The 24,108-nt window shown below is 52.3% G+C and overlaps 1 protein-coding gene across 3 annotated transcripts; it reads right to left on the bottom strand.

The window, feature by feature from the left end:
* Positions 1-228: 228 nt before the first annotated feature.
* On the bottom strand, positions 229-24,108 carry Sez6 (seizure related 6 homolog). Of its 3 annotated transcripts, none has more exons than XM_026388922.2 (16): positions 23,448-24,108; positions 22,737-22,870; positions 13,262-13,457; positions 8,113-8,298; positions 4,847-5,015; positions 4,552-4,718; positions 3,851-4,045; positions 3,473-3,611; positions 3,153-3,349; positions 2,178-2,372; positions 1,594-1,785; positions 1,294-1,491; positions 988-1,026; positions 623-740; positions 436-538; positions 229-258 (listed from the first exon to the last, which is right to left on the bottom strand). In XM_026388922.2, the coding sequence occupies exons 1-16, from the start codon at positions 24,091-24,093 to the stop codon at positions 229-231; spliced, it is 2,904 nt and encodes a 967-aa protein (XP_026244707.2). In that variant the 5' UTR covers positions 24,094-24,108. The 3 variants fall into 3 exon arrangements, with proteins under 3 accessions (XP_026244707.2, XP_026244708.1, XP_026244706.2); XM_026388921.2 differs by having other exon boundaries at positions 242-274; XM_026388923.2 differs by lacking the exon at positions 988-1,026.

Below are 24,108 nucleotides of genomic sequence, written 5' to 3'. Positions count from 1 at the left end.
TATCGATGATGACAGGTGTCCCTTGAGTCAGGTGCCCCTTGACTTGGGCCTAAGGAAGGGCCCTAAGTGAGCAGTGGTGCCAAGAAAATAGGCCATCGTAGGCATTGCACAACTTCTTGAGGGATGGATGGCATCTCTTCCCAGGTGGTATGTACAGGAGCTGGAGCGACAGCAGGAAGCCAGGAGCCATGATGCTGGGCTGCGTGAACCTGCCTGGGCTGCTCCCCCCTAGATGGAGACTTCATATTCTCTCGTCTCCTGCAAAGGAAAGAGACTGCTGGGAGTTGGAAACTTGTATAAGGCTTGCTAGGCCATAATCCACCTTCCCAAGGAAAAGGGAAAGAGAGAGGGCTTAGCAGGACCTCAGGGGTATCTATCCAAGGGAGCAGAGAACTGAATTCTGGAGAGGGTGTCAAGGCTAGCGTGGGTACTTACTCCAGTCTCATAGGTTGGATTGTCAAATGCTGACTCCACGGTGATGCGGTTATAGGGGCGAGGACGCGTTCGGGGAAGCTGCAGGGGACTTTTTCCCTGGAGCCTGTAGGGCAGAGAAGCTTGTAAAGCAGGAGTGCAGTGCAGGAGTGAGTCAGGTATGCAGAGCAAGAAGGGAAGGCACACTCACCTGGAGAAGTAGAGGTACACACCTCCCACCAACAGCACCATTGCCACCAGTGGCAAGAAGATGGCAGCAGCGATATGGGCAGCATCCAGGGTGCTAGGGGCAGCAGGTGCTTTGGCAACTGAAAACAGAGGGTGGGATTGGACAGAGGTCCCTGTCACCAGGAGCCCACTTCTAATCTCTGCCCAAAGGCAGCCAGATAGCAGTTCCCTTTAGCTCTCTAGGAGTAGGGAAAGAGTTTTTCACCCTGTTAGGCCCAGACCTCTCTTTCTTTGCCTTCTACCTGTGGGGAACCCGTGGCCTGGGAGCTGCTGTGACAACCAGGTGCAGGGAGACCACTTCCCTGGCCCTCAAGGGTGAGGACTCACCATCCAGGCTACGGCCGCTGTAGAACCCATCCAGAGAGGCTGGAACAAGAGGGGAGGGCCAAGGGCAGTGGGTGAGCCCAGTGGGCCAAACCACTAATGCAAGGAGCAGAGGTAGTGGGCTGATCACAGGAAGGATTTGTCCAAGGAGAGCCCACTCCAGGTCAGAAGGATTTGGCAGAGACTGGGGAGACCAAGGGTAATGTGAAGGGGGACACAGGAAGGTGGTTCTGGTTCTCAACATTGGACATCTTTGCCAGAGTTGCCCTGTGGGCTAGGCAAGGTTTTGAGGGAGGGCAGGGCACTCACCAGCCCTACAGATGGGTGGGGGGTCACTCCAATGCGAGGGATGCCCAGGCACACACTTGATGCTAGCCTGGCCCTTTAGCACATAGCCAGGGGCACAAGAGAAGTGGACAGTGGCTCCTGCTGGGTGTAGCCGCTTCTCAGGACTGCGGGCACCATTCTCAGGGGCGCTGAGGCCATGGCACGGCTTGAGCTGTTCCACTGCAGAGCAGGCAGAGCCCAGTGAGAATGCCAAGCCTCTAGGCCAAGGGCAGCCTCTTTATTTCCAACCAGAGACTCCCATCCTACCCATCTGACACTTACAGAGACACTTGGGGGCCCGATCACTCCACTTGGGGCTGCCAGCCTGGCGGTCATGACAGGTGAGGATGGCACTTCCCGTCAACACAAAACCCTGGTCACAGATATACTGCACGGTGGCCCCCACAGGAAACTTGGGGCTGGATATGAGGCGTCGGCTATGTTCCACATCCCCAGGGTCATGGCAGGAAGTCACTATGAATGGGGGGGTGATGGAGAGAGGACTCAACGGAGGCCAGTCCGCCCATGGCTTTGTTCCAGCCAGCTAATATCTTCATATTACATGACTCCACCTCCTACTTCAATGTCTCTACCATTTTTCTGGTGTGTTTCCTTCCATTCATTAGGGTCAACAAATACTGATTGGCTATAACCAGGAATGAAATAACTTGGAGTACTTGGCTAATGACCCTATGAAAAGGTATCATCATTTCATAGATGAGGAAACTGAGGCTGAGAGGTATAAGAACTTCAAGAATACCAGCTAAGACAGTGGGGACAACACACTAGATTCTCTCTCATAAACCCAGAAGAGGGGCTTGCAGGTTGGATTGGGCAGGGGATCAAGGGGGAACAGGGACACTTACCTCTCTGGCATGAAGGCAGGTCCTCACTCCAGCTTAGATCCCATTGGCACATGAGGACACTGGATCCCACCACCTGGTAGCCAGGGTAGCACTGGTAAGTGACCACAGTGCCATGCACCAGCTCAGGCTGTGATGGACTCTTCCAGCCATTGGGGATCTCAGGCAGCTCTGGACATGTGTCATTGCGGGGAACCTCTGGGGGCACAGAGGCAGCAAGATGCAATCCTTTAGCCAACACCAAAGCAACTGGGCCAGACCCTTAACCCAAGGGCACTCTAGCTTCTTCTACTTTGTCCTGGGCCTAGACTGGCCAGGGCAGGCTCAGATTCATTCCTCCCCGCTCAGAGGTCCCTCCTTGCCTGTCCCTGACATTGTTCTGTCTTCTGAATATCAGGGGAATCATCTAAACTTCAGCCTTATTTCCCAAAGCACCTTGGCCAGTTCCTCTGGCCAGAGAGAAGAGGCCAGATAGTGTAAGGAAAATAAATTGTCATTTCTATTAAAGACACCTAGAAAGGTAAATAGAGTCCAACACTTTTCCTTAGGTTTTTTTTTTTTTTGTGTGTGTGTTTGTGTGTGTGTGTGTTGTTGTTGTTTTGGTATCAGGGATCGAACCAAGGGGCGCTTAACCATTGAGCCCACATCCCCAGCCCTTTTTTATATTTTATTTACAGACAGGGTCTTGCTAAGTTGCTGAGGCTGGCTTTGAACTCACAATTCTCTTGCCTCAGCCTTCTAAGCTGCTGGGATTATAGGTATGTGCCACCATTCCCAGCAGCTTTTTTTCTTTGTTAAGGAAAGTTCCTCCTGCTGCCTCTCCAAATCCTTCATGCTGCAACAAAAGGGCTCTTTTTCTCCTGGAGCTCTTCCAGCTTTCCCTTTTCAAAAAGAGCACTCAGGCTCCTGATTACCCTGTCCTCTTTGATCTGCCATGATTTGGTGTCTGCATTTGGAGTGAGCCAGGGACAAGCTCACCAAAGAAATGGATGACAAATCCCTGCTGATAGCCCAGCACTGAAGTCCCTGGGTCCGATTGGAACTGGATGGTGACATCAGCCATAGAGGTAAAGAGCTTGAAGTGGCCACGGGGCCCCGAGTACTGGCCCAGGACTCGAGCTGTCAGATCATCCCCATCATAGAAAGTAAGTACATCACCAGGGCCTATGCGCAGCCTGTGGAGGAGGATGGAGGACAAACAGGTCAGGAAAGGCCCTTGAGACCCCAGGATGGACTAGATAAGATATGTCCCTAGACCTCAGGAGTTAGTTGGCTTGGCCTGATGGGAAGGCACTTACACTCGGATGTCCAGCATGATGCGTTTATCTTCTTCTACGTGCACACCCCAGATGCAGTCCTGCCCACGGCCATAGGGCTCTGGCCAGTTGGGGGAGAGCACCACGCCGGCTGAATCTGTGATTTCCCCACTGCACACAGCTGGAAGGCAAGGGAGGCCCAGGAGGCACGTCCCCTCCGTTTTCTCCCCAGTACTGTCCTGGGGCTGCCACCTGCCCACAGAAGGACTCACCCATTGCTGGGAGCCCCTCCCTCCTCCTCAGGGGAACATATGAATTGCACATGTCACAGGGCCCCTGTGGCCCCAGAATCTGTGGCTATCTCCTTGATACCCACCCTACTCACTGCCCTTGCAGGCCCCTCCTCTAGTGCCTACTGACCTCGGCAGGCCGGCTCTGTCTCATTCCACTGGGGGTCGTGGGGGTCAATGCACTCAATGATGATGGAGCCCTGTTCCAGGGTGTAGCCAGGGTCACAACTGAACTCCACGGTGGTACCCACAGGGTAGGAGGGTGCGCTGCTGCTGAAGTTGCCGTATTTGACAAAAGGCTCATAGCAGTGGCCCTGCTGGAAGGCTGTGAAGCACAGAGCCAGTCCAGCTCAGCCTCAAACAGGGTAAACATGGGGCAGACATCTTCTACTGCCCTCCCCTTTTCATTCCTAAATGCAAAGGTATGTCCTGGGCTTGGAGCAGGGAGCAGTGGGGGGACGGGAATAGCCCAGAGCATCCATCTGTATTATGCTCAGGAGGCCATCTTGATCACCATTGTATTTCCATTGCCTAATTTTGTGCTTAATGCATAGAAGTTGCTGGATAGATTTTTTTAAAAGTGGATTAATGAATGCATGCATATATGGGCCTCTTCTCAAGTATTAGGGCCAATTTTGCTTCTGAAACTTTGGAGAATTAATTCTCTTGGACCAGAGGGCCTGAATCTAGACAAGCGGCTCTGGGAATCCTGGGCCCCGGGGGAGGGGCAGGGGGTGGCCGACTTGGAAGGATGTGATAGAATGGAGGCAGAGGGAGAAGGTATGGGAGGAAGGCCATAGTCCCCACCCTGTGAGGCCCCAGCAGGCTCACCCTCATAGCGCAGGGCCATGCCTGCAGCTGCCCCGCTGCTGTCAGTACTGAGCTCCACAAAGAAGTGTCTGCCAGAGCTGAGCAGGCCCTCAATGGGCAGGTATTCCACCTCGTAGGAATCATACACAGGCGGGGCCTCCACATTGTCCCCATTGCGAATGATGAGCCTAGGCCAGGAGAGTGGCAGCTATGTGGCTGGTCACTGACCCAGACAGGGTGTGGCCCCAGGCTTCGGCATCCCTCCAAAAGGGTACTACCCGGTCAGGCACTCCCACCCACTAGGACAGCCCCTCACCTGTCGTCATCCTCTGCTAGGGAGACCTTCTCAAAGTGCAGGTGCAGCCGCTGGCTCTCAGGAGCCTCAAGCAGCCAGTGGCAGGTGAGGTTGTTGCTGTAGTTTCCCGGGAAGCCCGGAGAGACAATGCGGCCGATGGTGGCATTGCGGATCACTCCACCGCAGGCAGCTTTGAGACAGGGATGGACTTGGGCTGGGTCTCTGAATGTATCCTCAGCAGCCTTACAAGCCTTCCTCCCCATCCCAGCCCTGTCCCTTCTGCATGGGGCATAGGGACCTTTGTCTCTCCGCCAACTCCGCTGCCATGGTCCTAATAGTCCATATTTTAGCCCTATGACCCTGCAGTTCCAGGCAGCCTGGACTTCAGAATCCTACCTCCTAAACTAACTTTCACATCTCTGAGACTTTTCATATGCATTTTTTAGGAGGGGGGTGAACCCAGAGGTGCTTTACCACTGAGCCACATCCCCAGCCCTCTTTAATTTTGTTTATTTGTTTTTACTTTGAGACAGCACTTTGCTAAGTTGCTGGGGGCCTCACTAAATTGCTGAGGCTGGCTTTGAACTTGCAATCCTCCTGCCTCAGCCTTCTGAGCTGCTGGAATTGCAGGTGTGTGCCACCACATCCAGCCATATGCAACTGTCCTGATTGTCAGTAGATCTGTCACTGCCTAGCTTTATGGACTGGGATAATGTTCCCTCTCTGTTTTTTGAAACGGTCTCTCTAAGATGACAGGCCTCAAACTTTTGATCCTTCTGTCTCAGCCTCCTGTTGCTGGGATTATGGGCATGTGTCACCATGCCCAGTTCCCTCCCTCTCTGTTGACTCTTCTAGGAGGCCTTCCCTGGCTTCCCCAAATCCCAAAACAGATTTTATTAAAGCCCTTAGTCTAGGTATTGACCTTCCTGGATACATCTGCTACCTCTGACTCATGCTGCTTTTCTAAAAACCAGTTATCTGGCTTGCCTGGTATGTGTGCAGCTCTGGGTTTGATCCCCAGTGCTGCAAAAATGAATGAATGAATAAATAAATAAGTGAATAAACAAATAAACAAAATAAAACTATTTATTTGTTTAGATCTGTCCCTTCAGTAGGACCCCCTGGCGCAGGGACCAGGTCATCTCAGGCCAGGGGCAGAGTGGGTGTTCAGGGCTGGGTAAGTAGAATGAGTGAATGAATGTAAAAAGAGGAGCAGGACTGGACTGGGGAGGGCAAATGCCTGATTTGTCTGCCATCCACCCCAAAACCTGTGCCTTGGCAACACTGCTGGCTGGAGGTGGCCTCCAATACTTTCTGAAATAGCTCTTCAGTCATCACTAGTGTCATTCCTGGGCTGATACCTTAGGGCCTCTACAGACTGATCCTTCTGGCCTGGTACTGTCCTCTCTTCCCAAGGAAAAGCTGAGTAGGTCACCTGAGCCCAGCTGGCAGGGTCCCTGTGCTACTTGGCCACAAACTCCTGGCAGTTAAGTGGGGCCAACAAAGGGGCCTAAAGCAGGAGGAGCTGGCTGGTTCTGGGCTTTCCTTTCCTGGTCACTGCTCTGGACCCTCCTGCTCTCAGCGACCAGGGTATCATGACCAGTACCCAGTACTGTTGCCTGCAAATGCTCCATTTAGCAGAATATTGTAACCTAATACATTTTTTTAGGGGGCTGGGATGATTTCTTCTCTGTTTCTTTTTTTTTTTTTTAATATTTATTTTTTAGTTCTCGGCGGACACAACATCTTTGTTTGTATATGGTGCTGAGGATCGAACCCAGGCCGCACGCATGCCAGGTGAGCGCACTACCGCTTGAGCCACATCCCCAGCCCCTCTTCTCTGTTTCTTGGCAGAGAAGGTGGAACTACGTTTCAGCATGGACTTGCCCTTCAAATCCAATCACATCCTATACTTTGCTTAAAAATCACTCAGTGGTTCCCTGTTGCCCTCAGGATAGAGTTCAAGTTCAAAACAGCATTCAAGACTTTCATGGATCCAACTCCGCTGGCTCAGTTTCAGTTTCTCCTTCCTATATACCCTCTCCTTTAGGCACACCTCACCATGTCCTCACTGTGGCATGCTGTTGCAGGTCTCCACACCTTTGTTGCTGTTCCAGAATCCGTGCCACTTTCCCAAGCTAACATTTCTGGAAGCCTTCCACACTCCCTCCTCAGGAAGCTTCGCTGCCTCTTCTCTCCTTTCAGAATCACCCCCCTCCCCACCCCCCGCCACCCCGCCTGGGTTCCTGACACACACTTGTTAGCCCTGTCACAGCCTATCTGCCCGCCCCCTGCCGCCGTACTGAGCTGCCCACCAGTCTTCCCAGAAGACTAGGGAGACCTTTAAGGGCAGAGGACATACCTGTCTTATTCCTCTTTGATTGTGGCTGGCACCAGCAAGAGTTTATAGAATGGAATAAGGTTCAAAAGCTCAAGCCCTTCCCTCCCCAAAAGAAAAAAGCCAAAGTTGCCTGTCATACTGAGGACAAAACATGCGCCCTATCTTCCTTCCCCACCTACCATGAGCCCCCTTAGGTTGGCTGCCAGCCAGGACCAGAACCTGGGGTCCACTTTTACTTTCCTCCCATTCCCTCATCAGGGTCTCTGGAACTTCTTCCTTCCTGTGTATTCCCAAAGCCATGGTTGAAGTTCAATCCCTCTTGCCTGGCTGGCCTCCCAGACTTCAACTGAGACTGCCACCAGGCTGGCTCACCTGAGAATAGTTCTGAGCTCCTCCCACTTCCTTTCAAAAACCTCAACAGCTCCCCACCTCATAGCTTGGCCAGCCAGTCAAGGCCCTCCCTCTGCCCTCTCCACCTGGCTGTCTTCTGTGCCCTTATACACCCTCTCCTTCCTGTCCCTATGTTATTGCCCACATTGTTACCTCCATGGAAATGTCAACCCTTCAGTGCCACCACCCCTAGGAAGCCTCCTCAATACCCGACTAAGAGTGATTGCTTCCTCTCCTCCCAGGTTACTTTAGGTCTCTTTCTGGTACCTTTTACTTCTGGCTCTGGAAATTAGTGACCTATGTGCCTTCTCCCCCCCTTTCCAGGAACTATGATCTCTTTGAGGTCAGAATCCCTATTTAATTTAACTCTGTATACCTGTGGTGCCTCCATACAGTAGGTGCTCAATAAATGCAGGTTAGATGAATACCGCTAAAGTGACTGACCATTTTCTGATTTCCTTATGGAGAGTAAATAAAAGTACCAGACAGCAATAGAGAGCGGGACTGAGCCCCAGCCTTGCTCCCCTACTCAGCCTCCTCCCCAGTGTCCACTTACCAATGCAGACAGGTTCCTGGGAATCCCAAAAGGGCTGGGTGGCGTTGAGACAGGTAAGGAGCCTGGCACCTTTTAGCTGGTAGCCAGTGGCACAGTGGAAACGGGCACTGCCTCCTGGGTGGAGGCTGGTGACAGTCACATCTCCATAAGCTGGACGTCGGGGAAAGTGGCAGCTCAGGAGATAGGCTGTAGAGAAAGAACAGGTGATATTGTGTGTTGTGGGGGAGACTAAGCCATTATGGGAGGGCGTGTGAAGGCCTGTGCCAGTCTGCCTCAATCTTCCTCAAGGTGTCATTTGGACCAGGGGAAGCATTACAGTTTCTGAAAAGCTCCTGATCCCTTCTCTAGAAGATATCAATGATATTTTCAGCAGCCTGGACTGATTAGTAGAACAAGCACAGAGCTGGAGGTTAGGTGGCTTGGGTTCTGGTCCAAGGTTTGTGACACTTTGGGCAATTTACTTAATCTTTTTGTGTTGTTTCCTCATTTGTTAAAATGGGGTTCAAAATGCTGGCCCAAGCTGGGCACTGTAATCCCAGTGGCTCAGGAGGCTAAGGCAGGAGGATTGTGAGTTTAAAGCCAGCCTCAGCAAAAGCAAGGTGCTAAGCAACTCAGTGAGACCCTGTCTCCAAATAAAATACAAAATTAAAAAAAAAAGGGCTAGGGGTTTGGCTCAGTGGCTGAGTGCCCCTGAATCCAATTCCTGGTACCACTCCCTCCATGCTGGCCCACCTATAGGTTTATTGTGAGATTAAATGAGATAGTATTTTATGCCATTTGGTTTCCCTGTCATCCAGCTGATAACACATCCATTTTTTTTCCCTTCTGGGTATTGAACCTTGGGGGTGCTTTACCACTGAGCCACATCCTCAGCCCCTTTTATTTTGAGACAGGTTTTCGGTAAGTTGCTTAGGGCTTCATTAAGTTGCTAAGGCTGGCCTTGAACTCCTCTTAGTCTTCATGCCTCAGCCTCCAGCATCACTGGGATTACAGGTGTGCACCACTGCACCCAACTTGACAATACATCTTTAAGAAGTGTTTATGACTGGGCACAGTTAGCACATGCCTGCACTCCCAGCAACTTGTGAGGCTAAGGCAGGAGAATTGCAAGTTCAAAGGTAGCTTGGGCAGTTTAGGGAGACCTTACCTCAAAGTAAAAAATAACAAGGGCTGGGAATGCAACTCAGTGGCAAAATGTCCCTGGGTTCAACCCCCAGTACTGAAAAAAGTAAGTTTTTATGGAATGATATGTAGATGCAAAAGAAATTGAAATAGTAAACCACCTATAAGACCTAAAGCTTTGATATCTTTTTCCCTGTAGGAGACAAACTAAATTGCAGCAGGAAAAATTAAAGTCAGCAGCAAAAGACTCCCCAGTATCCATTGAGAAATGTTAAAAAGCTTGGTGGCAATGGTGTGGACTTCTTTTAAAGAGAGAATGAGGGCTAAGGTGTGGAGGCGGAGCAGCCTTCATAGAAGTTGACGGTGGGGGGCTGGGGATGTGGCTCAAGCGGTAGCGCGCTCGCCTGGCATGCGTGCGGCCAGGGTTCGATCCTCAGCACCACATACAAGCAGGGATGTTGTGTCCGCCGAATACTAAAGAATAAATATTAAAAAAAGAAAAAATTCTCTCTCTCTCTCTCTTTCTCCCCCCCACTCTCTCTCTCTTTGAAAAAAAAAAAAAGAAGTTGACGGTGGGACTAGTTGCCTTGGTAAACCTGGGAACTTTGGGAATTGTCATACCAAGCATGACCACACGATGGCAGAAAATCCTACAAAACAACTTGGCAAATCCCAGCCCTGGGGACAAACTTGGTGCGGCAGCTAAAAATGGAGATCCTGACTTGGGGGTGAGAAGTGCAGTAGAAGGCCTGAAGGGTTCAAGGAGAGGGGCTGAGAGCAAGCTTGGGCTATGCCTCTATGTGTCTTTGCATGAATAGAAAATGGGGCTACCCTCCTGGGCAGACCAGAGCCCTAAAACCTGAGTCTTGTGCTGTTCTGTGACTTTCACTTGTCTTGTTCTTGGTTGCTTTGTCTTGGTTGCTTTGTCTCTTTCACAGAGACTAGCCATTAAGAGGCTAGTTATGATTGGCAGGTAGTATAGGGCAATGTTTAGGAGGTGGGCTCCAGAGTCAGAAAGTCTGGGTTTGAATATGGTCTCCCCTACTTGCTGTGTCATCTGAGGCAAGTTACCTTCCTTCTCTGTGCCTCAGTTTCTGGGTTTCCCCACCCATTTTGAGTATTGCATTCAATGCTGTGGAGGTTAACTCAGAGGAATGTGCGCAATGCCTGGCTTAGAACGATCACCTAACACCTCAGCCTGCTGTTAGTTTGTATTCTTGAGTAATAATAGCACCTCACATTTGAAGCATTTGCCAGTTTCTGAAGTGCTCTCACACCCTTTTATTGTTTGTTTGTTTTTGTGGTGCTGGGGATTGAACCCAGGGCCTTATGCATACAAGGGAAGCACTCTACCGACTGACTAAGCTCTAGCCCCCAGCCCTCTCACACCCTTTTTACTTGATACAATTTGCTTGGGAAGGAGATAGGCAAGGTAGGGGTTATTAACCCATGTTTTGATAAGGAAAACAGAGGTTCAGAGAGACAGGCTCAGAGGGCCTGTGTGCCATCATCACACTGCAGGTAAGTGCTAGAGTAGGGACTTGACCTGGCTCTGGAGCCCATTGGTTTTCCACACTCCCCTACTCCTACTTCCCCAGTTAAAGCAGAAACCTAGGTTCAGATAAACCTGAGGATAACAGACAAGGCTGCCCTGGGTTTAGGGTGGTTTAGGGTGGCTGGTCCCAATGCCCTGAGGAGAGATCCCAGACCATGATGGAATGGGGATTGTGAAAGAACTTGGGACACTATACAAAGAGAGGAGAGGATGGGGTACCACCCCCAGGAGGTCTAGACCCTGAGCCAGATTTTAGGCTCAGCACTTGCACTTGCAACTTCCCCTTGAGTTCAGGCACAGCTTGGGAACAGAGGTCCCCTCATTTCACAGATGAGGAAACGGGGCCAGGATGAGGCAAGGGCAACAGGCTGGGGGCAGAGAATGAAGCCCCCAAGTCTTTATAATGGTTAAAATGCCTCTTCCCAGGATGAGCTTCCTCCTATTGCCATGACAACCGTTGGGCGATGCTGCACCACCGCAATCTGTTGAGTTATTTTCTCATTGGCATCTGTTTTTGGAGCCAAGTTCAGTGCCAGGAATGCTCAGGATGGAGGAGGGGTTCGCTGTCAGGACCCACTGCCTTCCTACCCTGCCAGAGACTGTGAGAGCGCGGAGAGTTGGAACTTGGTCCTGCCAATGTAGCCCTTGTGTGGACCCATCTTTGTGACCTCCCACATCGGCTTGGACAGCTCCCACACTGGCATGGGTACCAGGCCTCTCCCTCCCCTCCTGGCACCCTCTTTCTCCAGCCCACGAGATGCGCGTGTGAGTACACGCTCCTCCTGTTCCCATCTCTGGGATCAGGGCTAATTACAGCCTATAATTAGGGGAATTACACTCATTAAGGAAAGAGCTGATCATTGACAAAAACTGGGCCGAGGAGGGAGGGCTTCCGGGAGCCCAGAAAGAGCAGGACCGGGCCAGTTCTCCCAGCCCTTCCTTGGGGTCTGCTCCCCTTTGCTGGGCCTCCAACCCATTGCCATTCAGCCACTTTCCTCTGGCCTGACAGAGAAGGGGTTCTGGAGTTTTGTGCAAAGGAATTTGCGGAAAGAGAAAAGGTTACCATGGCGTGAAATTACGCCGGCTGCCTGGGAGGATTGATGAGCCATTAGGGAGACTGGCGGGCCGCCTAGATGCTCACCCCGGCCTCGGGCCGGCCCCTTGCCTCTGCCAAATCCCGGCCCACCGACAGACTCCCTGCTGCCACGCCAGACTGCTCCCCCAGTTTGAGTGGAGAAGCCAGAATAGGGCAAATACTCCGAAGGTGGGATACAGGGCATGCCTGGCTCTGGAGTGCCTGCCCACCTGCTGGTCCCCCCCCCCCCCCCAGGGCTGCAGAAGTACCCACAACAATGCAAGACAATCTCGATTGTTCACACCAATTATTTCCCAATTAGTGCTCTCCAGTCTGAACTGGTTAACTGGTGCAAAGAATCAAGCTGCTGCTAGGGCCCAGGGAGTGGGATGGGCAGGAAGGATACCACTGGGGGAGCAGCAGAGTCCCAAGTCCCCTTTTCCTCCCCTTCCCAACCTGCAAACTGTGCAATACCAGTTTCCTTAGTGGAGCACTTGATTTGCACTGGTTTTTTTTTTTTTTGTACTCCTTTTTTTTTGGGTGGGGGGCACGGGGGATCAGGGATAGAACTCAGGGCACTTGACCACTGAGCCACCTCCTCAGCCCTATTTGTATTTTACTTAGAGACAAGGACTCACTGAGTTGCTTAGCGCCTCACTTTTGCTGAGGCTGGCTTTGAACTTGCAATCCTCCTGCCTCAGTCTCCAAAGCTGCTGGGATTAAAGGTGTGTGCCACTGTGCCCAGCCCATTTTGTGTACTCCTAACCGTGACTTTGTGGGGTAGATGTTTTTGGTCTCATTTTACAGTAGGAAAAGGAGGGTCAGAGAGGTGAAATGACCTCTGAGGTAAACAGTTAGTGAGAAGGAGATTCAAATGCAGATATGCCCATCTCCTGAGCCTAGGAGATCCCCACTAGTCATGCCACCTCCCTCCTTCCCAAAGTGTTATGAGCTGACTGGAGTAAAGGCAGGTCCCAGGTAGACAAGGAAGGCCTCCAGATAGTCATTTTCAAACCCCTTTGACCTTGACCCCCCTTTGGAGAGAGGCTTCTATTGTTATTGCCTGTGTAAATGACTGCCTCTTCCTGAGATTCTGAAACCTTGAGGGCAAGGGCCTGGGCTGGTACATCTTGATTTTTCCAAAGTCCAGCACAAGCCTGGCAAAGAGAAGGTGGCTTCAAATTGTACTGAATGTAGCAGATGACAGTGGCTACTCCTGGGGGCTACCTGCTCCTGAATCCCATGAGCCATACTTACATTTGTATAGAGCTTCACTGGGCACCTGTGCAGTAGGTTATTAGCCCCTCCCTTTGTCCCCTCTCAGCTGTAACAGCACCAGACATCCCCAGAGATCAGCCAGCCTGGGCTGGTTCCTCTCTTAGCTTCCCAGGTCTTACCTTGGTAGTAGAAATGGAAGGTGCCAGGCCCAACCGGTGGTGGGAGGCTCTGGAACCTCAGGGCTGCTTGGTGGGTGGGACTGCGGATGACTTGGCCCCGTAGCAGGAAAGACTGATTGGCCAGGGGCAGCGGATCAGGGCCCCCCAGGCCCTCCACGGTTACTGTCTCCCCCTCCCGGAGGCTGATGTTCTGAACCTATGGGTGGATTGGAGAGAGCAAAGCAAAGCAGTCAGACTTCTCCCAGCTGCCTGAGCCCTGCTGCCCTCAGCCTCCTGCAGGTCCCCCAGCTGATCCTCAGTGCCCCTTGGGCATCAGAGCTCTAGGCCCTGAGCTAGGCACTTTGAAGCAGGAGGAGCTCATCCTACCTTCTTAGTAACTGCACGATGGGACCTGAAATCAGAAGTATTAACTAAATTACCCAATGTCACATCGATAGTATAAGCAGACCTGGGACTTGTCTATCTCCAAAGCTTTGCAAGTACATCAGTTAGTGAGGAGGAGATTCAAATGCTTCCTGTCCCCACCCCCATCTGGAAAGCAGGGATGGGGTAGGTGTGTCAGGCTAGATGGCATCTGAGAGTCCAGCCAACAATGTGAGGTCCTAGGCTTCCCCTGGACATTCCTGTGGGATGCCTCAGAGTCTCCTTACATCCAGTCTGCCTCACACTGAACCACACTCTTTCCCCAACCAGTAGCTCCCGGGCTCCCATCTCAGGGAATGATCTTGCTAACTACCTGGGTACCCAAGTCAGAAACTGGCATTTTGCCTCTTCCCTCAGACCCCGCATCCAATCAGTCATTCAGTCTGTCAAGTAGACCTCAAATCACCCAGATCAGAGCAGCAGCCACTGGCCTGCCTCCCTGCCTGGAGGGCTTAACCCCCTCCTCCTTCTACATCAATGTTTTCTGAACTGCAGCCAGACAGGTCCCAGGCCTGTCACTCATCCTGGTGCTTCCCTGTTTAAATCTTCCAGTGTTTTCCCTTTGAGTCCACGAAGACTGTGGTACTAGTTTGAACTCCTAGTTTGGTCCTCCAGGCCCTGCCCAACGTGGCCCCTGCTGGCTGCTCAGCTTGGCCTTTTCCAACCCCCTCCATGTGTCAGTGTGTGTCTCCACGTTTTGTTTCTCTTTTCTGGGTCTTTTGCTCTGATCCTTTCTGCTGGTTGTCACATGTTCCTCTGCCGGCACCCTGATCTTCAGGCCTTCAATCCCTGGAACATCCTTCTGGGTGCCATCTCTCCATCCAAACAAGGATGGGACAACCACAGACACTGCCCAGAAGGGAAGAGACATCATAGCTTGATCAAAGGAGCACTGGATTGGGAATCTAGAAATCCCAGAGGTCCCAGATCTCATCCTAACCATGGACAAGTATGCCACCTATTTGAGCTTCAGTCCCCTTGCTTTACAGTGATCTTGTGTAGATCTTTGCTACTCTGAAATGTGTTCCCTGGACCAGAAGCAAAAGAGATTCCACATTTCTTGCAACCTGGGAGCTTGCAAGAAATGTGGAATCTCGGATCCCATTTCAGATCTGTAGAATCATACTCTGCCTTTTAACAAGAGCAAATCAAAAGCACTGATCTTCTTAGTCTAAGAAACCTAACATGTTGTTCTGAGGCAGGGCCTTCGAGGGTTAACACCTGGGTTGGTCAAGTGGCCTCTGGTGAGTCATCCAATCCTTCCCAACCTCATCTTCCAAATGTTCCAGCTGGTCCCTCCTGGCTCTCTGCTGCTCTCTTGGCTCTAAGCGCATCCTGCTCTTTGTTTCTTACCTGAGGATGGCCTTCTAACCAGGTCCCACCCCTCATCTCCCAGGCTGCCTGAGATTGTGTCTCTCTCCTTTCCCAAACCCTGCTGGTGGTTTCAGGTTGCCCAGAGGACAAGGTCCGAACTTCCCAGCTCACAGTTGGTTCCAGTGACTTTGCCAGCCTTGTGTCCCTGCACTGCAGCCCCTGGCTTCCTACCCGCCTCTGCCCCTCTGGGTATTTGCTCAGGGAGCACCTTCCCTTCTTCCCCTCCTCATGAACCTGGTCATCCTTTCAGATCTCAGGACCTGCTGGGCACCGTGATTTATGACAGTGAGGAGGCAGGAGGATCACAAGTTCAAGGCCAGCTTTGGCAGTTAAGGAAACCCTAAGCAATGTAGCAAGACCCTGTCTCAAAACAAAAAAACTAAAACGGGCTGGGGATGTAGCTCAGTGGAAAAGCATCTCTGGGTTCAATCCCCTGTGTCAACAAAACAAACGAAAAACAAAATCAGGGTCTCTACCCCTCAGGCCTGGCCAGTGAGTCTCTGTGCTTCAAGCTCTCCCACTGGGTCCTCTGTCCTCTCTCCAATTAGATCCTGGGGTGGCATCTGGGGTCACAACTGGCCAGTCTCATTACAGATGGGTGGAGAAGGCAAATGCGTAAGCCAGGGAGGCACGTTCCCCACCAGAGCTCTGGGAGCTGAGCAGCAGAGGATGCTGAGCCCAGCCAGGTCCAAGGAGATGGGCGTTTCCCAGCCCCGAGCCCCTCAAAAGGTGAGTATTGAGACTAGATGTGCCCTGAGGACCCTAGAAGGGGCAGAAGGGCAGGCAGAGGTCCCCACCCAGGCCTGGAAGGAAAGACCGGGAGGATCTTGGCAACTGAAGAGAAGGCCCAAGGCAGGGTGCTAAGGGCAGAAGTGCCTCCTCTCAGTGGGGAGCTCCTGGCCCAGGCACATTTGGGTGGAGGCTGCCGGACCATCTGTTGGGGACTTTCCTCAGGGAATCCCTGCAGCAGGCGGAGGCTGGATGAGGTCCCTTCAAACTTGGAGATTCTGTGATTCTCGAGTTGGGAAAACAAGACTCACACACGTGGAATCTGTAATTATCGAGAGACGCCAGGCAGCATATAATTCTGCCTTAAGTGGCACTGAATGCGTGCAGCAGGAATCCTCGAGGGGAGAGCGGAGGGCTTGGAGGCTCCGGGAACGCACATGTGACAGGTGGGTTTCAGAGTGCTTTGAAGAGCAAGAGCGGGGAGCTGGGAGGAGGAGGAAGGGAGGACGTTCACTACAGGGAAATTATGACATGAGCAAAAGCAGAGAAGTACAAATTAAATTGTGTTTTCTTCCTAATTCCTCTTATGCTTTTAGCTTGACCTCTAACTTCCTGCTCCTGATCTCTCTGATTTGCTGGGTTCAGAGAATAATAGCAGCAGTAACAATTAAAAAAACATTACCATTCATAGAGCACCTACAATGTGTCTATTTGTGGTAAAATCCCCACAAATAGACAAGTCTCAGAGAGGCTAAGAAACTTGCAAAAGGTCACACAGCTGTTAAGAAACAGTCTTTCCTGGCTGGAGGCAAAGGCAGTTTTTTCCTCATCCCAGTCTCATGAGGCTATCACCTGCAGAAATAGACTTCTAGACATCTTCATTCCCAGGCTCTAGGCCCCTAGGTTTAGCAGGGAGGTGGATCTTAGCCTAGCCTGGTCTGGTCTGGTTTTCTCATGATGTTGGAATTTGAGTTCCCACTAGCCATCCACTCCCTGAGTGGCCTATAAATCTAGGAAAATTGAGAGCTGAGACCTCTGGCCCCCTCTGATCTAGGGGAGGCATGGTCCCCTCCAGGTGGCCTGGATCCCAGGCTAGCTTGGTGGTAAGGATTGGAATGAGGGTGTGGAACGAAGTGCCTCCCATCCAGAAGGCTCCCTGTTCTCAGCCAGAGGTTCCCTGTGCAGCTCTGGTCCCCTGGGTTTCAAGTACCCAGTTATGCACCCACTGCAGTGGCTGAAATGTAATTTGTCACTTGTTTGAGGGCCAGGCTGACAGGGACCAGACAGGGCTGGGTGTTGAACAAGGGGAGAGATGAAGTCTTGATGCAATTTGCAGGCATCTGAAGAGCCTGGGAGACAGATTGAAATGTCAGCTCCGCTCAGGAGGGCTGTCTTCCCATTGCCCTATCCAGTGACAGGAGGGGGCCTGGGGGATTAGGGTCCAGGAGGGGAAGACAGGAGAGCTGAGGGCAATTTCCACAGGACCCTAGGCTATATAACATGGCTCTATTTCCAGAAGACCAGGGGGTCAGTTCAAGGAGAAAACATGGCCATTTTGTGGGGGCTGGCCCCTTCCTGGTTGGGAGGCATGGAGGAATCAGATTGCTTTCTGCCACCTCCCAGGTTATAAGCCGTGTCTGTACTGTCCGTCGTCTTTTTTTTTTTTTTTTTGGTACCAGGGATTGAACCCAGGGGCACTTTGCCACTGAGCCACATCCCCGGCCCTATTTTATATTTTACTTAGAGACAGGGTCTCACTGAGTTGTTTAGCGCGTCACTAAGTTGCTGAGGCTGGCTTTGAACTCGTGATCCTCCTGCCTCACTCAGTCTCCTAAGCTGCTGGGATAACAGGTATGTGCCACCATGCCCAGCTGTGCTGTCCATCTTATAGAAGCTTCTAGTCAGGCCTCCAGCATGTGTCTAAATGGTGTGACACACAGAGGAAAGGATGCCCTGTTTTTTACACATATTCTCACGAATACAAGGCTGCACAGGCAGAGGAGCTCAAGGATGCCTCCGTGTACCACTCCCACCGCCTGAGGGCCATCCTCACATGCTGGTCACAGCTCCTCTGGACTCTCAGTTGCCATATTCCCTCCATGAGTACACTCTGGCAGAGAACCAGGAAGAAGGGCCACGGACCTGAGGTGCCACCACATAGTTGAGTTTCTGAAGGAGTTTCCTGAACCCTGAGAAGGAGCTACACTCAGGGGGACTGGTTGGACAGGGCCTCAGGCAGTATCCTGTTTAATTTCCCTTTACAGAGAGGGAAACTGAGGCTCAGAGAAGATAAACAGCTTCTCTCAGTCACTGGGAGGCTGGCTGCAGAGCCAGGACCAGAACCCCAGTGCTACATGGTGTCCTCTGTGCCCTTCTGAACTGGCACTCAACTCTAATACCTTGTGGGATAATATCAGGGGTGGATAGAGGGAACTAAATCCACTGAAACAAACCTTCTAGCGCACATTCCCACCTCCCCCATGGGCCTCCCTGGAGCCAGGAAATAGGAAGTTGCCCAGAAATCCCTCCCCTCTGTTCCTGGTGCTCACATCAGGCCTGGTCTTGACCCAGTTTAGAAGGGTGGGTGTTCTGGCCATCAAACTGACAGCTGGACTGGTCTGGGATTGCTGTGTGCCAACGGGGCCACCTGGGCATGAGGGCAAGGACTGTGGGCAGCTGTGCCCAGACTCCAGATGGTACAGGGAGCAGCCAAGCCAAGATGGAAGCTGGCAGAGGCAAGGCTCATGGAATGCCAAAATGCAGTGAGAAGCAGGCACTTGGCCCAGAAAGGCCTGGAGTCTTCAGGGGGAGACTGGCTGCCTGGGGAGAGGATGGTACTCAGTGGACCATGGGGCTCTAGCTTACCCATCCTGAAAGGTCTTCTCTGGACCCTGGTGGAAACAAGTCAAAAGTAGTCCCCACTCCCCAAGTCTGAGGAGTAGCAGGAAGCATTCTAGGTCTCTTAGGTTCAGCCAGGCAGCCCTGTGTTTCCTGTCAGCCACAGAGATTCAGACGCAGAGTTTACCCCCCGCCCCCAATGCCCTGCCCATCCCAGGCACTCCTGAGCCCCTGATCAAACCCTTGGGGGAGGTGGGCACAGCTGCTCCCTGCTCTCTGGCACTCTCCTAGGGAATGTTAGGTCCACCCATCCAACCCCAGTCTGGCTCAATTGTCAGCCTAGGCAGGAGGGCGCTGCTCTTTGGGCAGGAATATAATCCTGATCTTTACCCTCATGATCTGCTCCTATGCAACAAAGTCACCTTTCCAAACCAGCTGGGCAGCCTCCAAAGGCCAGACTTGCCACACTTGCTTTTTCCCATTCCAGGCTTAGCAGCTGGCTTCTTCTCTGACAGGTACCCTCACCTACAGCCTGACTCCCAGGCTGGGAAGCAACCTCTCCTATTATTCCCTCAGCCCTTATGATCTCCATCTCCATCTCCACCAGCACTGAGCATCCTGTGGTCATATTACTTATAGGTTCTTTTTTCTTTTTTTGGTACCAGGGATTGAACTCAGGGGCCCTTGACCACTGAGCCACATCCCCAGCCATATTTTATTTGGAAACAGGGTCTCACTGAGTTGCTTGGCGCCTCGTTTTTGCTGAAGCTGGCTTTGAACTCACAATTCTCCTGCCTTAGTCTCCCAAGCCACTGATGCTACTTATGATTACTAGCTGCCTCAGCCACTGTGCCTGGCTGCTACTTAGGATTTCTGAGTCCTCCATCCAGGAAGGTCTGTGTCCCCTGTGTCCAGGACAGGGCCTCGTATATAGTAAGTGCTCAATTTAGGTTTATGACACAAATGCATTCATTAAAAAACATTAGTTAGCTGAGTGTGATGGTGCACACATGTAATCCCAGAGACTTGGGAGGCTGAGACAAGAAGATCACATATGAGGCCAGCCTCAACAATTTAGCAAGATCCTAAGCAACTTAATGAGATTCAAAATAAAAATGGACTGGGGAAATAGCTCAGTGGTAAAATACCCCTGGGTGTAATTCCCATTACTGCCCCCCCCACCAAAACAAAACATTAGTTAATAATTAACTGAATGATCTTGGGCAATTCCCTTGCCTTGCCTGGGCCTCGGTTTTTCCAAACTATCTAGTGGATCTTGGTCTGCAATGTCTGTAATTCTTCAGGTCCCAAAGGGCCTGTATGGTGTGACCAGGAGGTCTAGGCAGGGTGGAAGTTGCTAGAACTGGCCCTGGAAAAAGAAGCTTAAACCCTGCTTCAACTCAGCCTGTTCTGTCATTTTGTTCCTCCTACATCAGGTGCTGACCCACCTCTGGCCACCCCATGCCCCTCATGGCCTCAGACTCTATCTCAGGCCACTGGAGAAGACGGAGTTCCCAAGGATTCTGCCCTGATGGTGCTGAGGTGGAGGGTGGGGCCAGTGTGTGCCACGTTCCCTGACGGCAGTCCAGGGCTGTGGCAGGTCTTCTCAAGGTTGCCTGGTAACAGCTTTTGCATTCGGATGAAAAAAAATGTAGCAGCACCAGACAAGAGACCCAGGGCTGTGTGAGGGGGTAGGCGTCAGGATGGAGCTTGGGCCCAGGCCAGGGCAGGGACAGACAGAGCCAGCATCAATTCCATCTTATCCCATTATCTGATACCCATCCTGCTGGGGGTGGGGGTACCATTCAGGCCCAGTGGGTTTCACAGGGGATGGTCGACTTGGGGGGGTAGGGGGAGCCGGCCCAGGCCTGCAGGGGGGTGCCCAGCCTGGCATCTGTCCCCGCCCACTCCCTTCTCCACACCTGCAGCTGGCGCCTTCCACCCTGTGAGCCACAGCCGGTGCCACCTCTCATTAGGTGATGATTTTACATTAATTACCTTAATTAAGCGGCGCTGAGTGCTAATGGCTTGAGAGGGGGGTGGCTGTTCCTAATTGCCCTTCCAGTCAGCCCAGAGTGAGGGGCCCAGGGTTTGGCAGAGCAGGAACAAATAATTTCGGGAAGAAGGGGTGGAACCCAGCAGGGGGAGGAGAGGGTCCTCCCTCTCCGGGCCTGGCTCAGAGACCTGGACCTAAGTTCCCCGGAAGGGAGAACTGGAGGTTCTGCTCCAGGACCAGCATGGCTGGCTTCAGGCCCAGATCCAGGCGCATGCGGGACTTGGGATGGGTGGGAAGCAGGCTGGGAGAGGCCTGCTTCTAGCTCAATCCTGCCCCGCCAGATTCCTATGGTGCCCTTCTTGTGACTTCTCAGTCCCCTGCCTGATTGCCTCACTTGGACAAAGTGCTCTCTTCTACCTACTTCAGCCTCCAATGCCCAGGCCAGACATCACCTCCTTTCTTCCTTCCTTCCTCCATCCCATCCTGAGCACTGTACTGCAAAGCACCCCCAACAAGCTCACAGTCCAGCTGGGGAGGGGGATGGCTGTGAACAGACTCATAGAAGGCAGAACAACAAGAGCTGGGATGATTCCCCCATCCTAGCTTTGAAGATCTGGGGAGAAGATGGAGAAAAAGTGATGGAGGGGGTGTTAGGACTCTTCCAGGCAGAAGAACCAGCTTGTGTAATTGGGGCTTGAGGGGTTGGGAAGGTTAGGCCCTGTCAGTCAGCTGCAAGCTCTTTGGTGTGAAGCAGGCATAGCCAACAAGAGAAGCAGTGGCAAGAGATGGCCCAGGGGACTGGCCCTGATTCAGAGGGGAGAGGCAGAGGGTGGGGGTGCAGAACTGATATCATTGGAGAAAAATGACTGTGGTATAAGTTGGGGGGTAGTAGGGAGGAGAAATGGGCAGGTGACCAGGAAGGTGGTCACTGCATACTGGCTAGGATGATGGGGGCTGGACCCATATGACGGTTGTGGAGATGAAGGGAGAGAAGCAGGCAAATGTGAGAGTTGGGGGATGTCATGACAGAACCTGGGACGAGTTCATGGGACTAGAAGACGGCAAGGGAAGGGCCAAGGTGACCCTACGTTCGTTGCACAGTTCCAGGGGTGCCCTCCACATTGTACTATCTGGATCCAGGTTTCTGACTTGGACAGAGTGGGGTGATGAGCCGGTTTGGGGAAACAAAAAGACAGACTTGGATTTATGGAGTTTGAGGAATCTGTGGGACATCTGTGAGGACCTTTGGGCTCAGGACTGGGGTTGGAGAGAGTCTTCATCCCAGCCAGGTATGGTGGTGCACCTCTGTCATCCCAGTGACTTAGGAGGCTGAGGCAGGAGTGTGGCAGCTTCAAGGCCAACCTCAGCAGCTTAGCAGGACCCTGTCTCAAAAGGGCTGGCAATGTAGCTAACCGGTAGAGCATCCCTGGGTTCACTCCCCATTACCACACAAAATAAATAAATATATTAATTAATTAGTTAGTTAGTTAGTTTAAAAAAAAAGAGTCTTAATCCTGAGGGAGGGATGAGGAGGATCAGGAGGCTGGGGGCAAGTCTGGCTCTCCTGCCAGCTGTCCCCTCTCTAATGGTGTGACCACATCAGTCTTTTCCACCTCTTTCCCACCTGGATGTAGAAGATCCCAGTAGCCAGCACAGGGCCTGGCCCAGAGGAGCTTCTCAGGGAAGACTTGATGAAGGAATGAATGGATGAATAAATAGGTAAATGAGGCTTCATGGCTCTCAGGTCCAGCCAAGCCCCTCTGCATTTTCTCCACTCACCACATAGATTCAGACGCAGAGTTCATGCTCATCCAATCCCCTTCCCATCCAAGGCTAGAGCCCCTGAGCAAATCCTTGGGGGAAGAGGATGGGCACCCTGCCCTTCCAACAGCCCTCCCAGTGCACTGCTGGGTGAGAGCAGTATCCCTCTCCACTCCCTGGCACATAGAACAGAATCCAACCATTTTTTACACCCATCTTCCAGCTCTGGTTGTAGGTACTCCTCACACCATTGATGCCCCTAGACATTTCCACTTCCTGCATAGCAGGTGCCTTTATGGGGAAAGGTTAACATATCAGCCCCAATTTTGCCCTTGTCAGATCCAGATCACTTACCTTGATCTCCACACCATAGCCAGGGTAGACAGAGATATAGTAGAAACAGTCCAGGCCGACATCAGAGGGTGAGCTGGGGGCTACAGGGGAGTCCAGAGAGCCCTCTGGGCCAGAGAAATTCCAGCTACAAGGGCCTGAAGGACAGGAAAAGAAGGGAGACTAAGCCCTGTTCTGGTGAAGTGGATCCAGCTAAGGCTGAACTCTAGATGTGTACATGTGTGTATGTGTCATGGAGCCCACCTCCAGGGATGTCTATTCCCCTGTTGAAAGAATGGGCCTGCCAAGGGGGCTGGGGTTGTAGCTCAACAGTAGAGCACTTGCCTAGCATGTGTGGGGCACTGGGTTCGATTCTCACCACCACATATAAATAAAGAAAATAAAGGTTCACTGAGAACTAAAAAAAAACCCGGAACTGCCTTTTACTGAGCAAGTGGCTACTATGTACAGTCTTATCTCAGTTTTCACCATGGCTCAGAGAGGTAGGTTTTCTTATTGCCATTTTATAATTGAGGCTCAGAGAGATTAAATAAAACTCCCAGGGGCATGTTGTAGTTGGTGGAATCAGGTTTTGAATCTACATGCCTCCTGCAGGCTGGACCTTGGTGCCAAAGGCCAGGGCAGGCTGGCACAGCGTCAGAGCCAGGCATTTAGGGGCCCCCCACAGCTCCCCCCATTCCCACTTCCAGATCTGCAAGCCAGCAGGTCGCTGACCTGGTGGCTGGACGGTGGTGATGGTGGTGGTAATGATGGTGCTGGTGGTGGTGGTCTCCTCGTCATCCCCTGAAGCTGTGGAGGTGGTGATGGTTCCCTCCATCCCAAGCCCCATGGTCTGGGACATGATGTCTGGAGCCCATGGCCTGCCCATGTCTCCAGGACCCTCTTGAGTTGGAGTCCATGCTCTGGTGGGGGGTGTAGTACTGGGCCTCTCCCCTGGGCGTAGGGTGGGCGCTGCCATGCTGGGCCCTGGAGGTAGAAGAGCTGTGATCCGAAGCACTGGGGCCTCTGACTCCAGGTTCCAAGGTCCCTCTCTGGATTGGGGTTGTGTGGGTGCTGCAACCATGGCCGGGGTGGGGCTGGTAAAGACTGGGCGGCTGTCCTGATTGGCCAGGCGGGGCAGGGGGCTTGGAGTGAAGGGTGTAGGTGGGTCAGGCTGAAAAGGCAGCGCTGGCCTCAGCTCCTCCTCGCCCGTCTCCAGCCCCTCTTGCAGGAATTCCTCCAACAGTGGGTGGTGGTTGAGCAGCTTCAGAGTGGGGGCCGTGGTGACAAAGTGGACACTTCGTTCTGGCTGCTCAGGTGTAGGGACCGCTGTCAGCTCCCCATCCATCTCCTTGATGCCTGTGGCTTGCCCTTCCCCCATGGTTGGGGCCTCAGA

This window comes from Urocitellus parryii, chromosome 7, assembly GCF_045843805.1.
Source record: "Urocitellus parryii isolate mUroPar1 chromosome 7, mUroPar1.hap1, whole genome shotgun sequence".
Taxonomy (NCBI): Eukaryota; Metazoa; Chordata; class Mammalia; order Rodentia; family Sciuridae; genus Urocitellus; species Urocitellus parryii.
The sequence above is the reverse complement of the archived record's forward strand: the minus strand, read 5'-3'. Positions and strand labels throughout refer to the sequence as shown.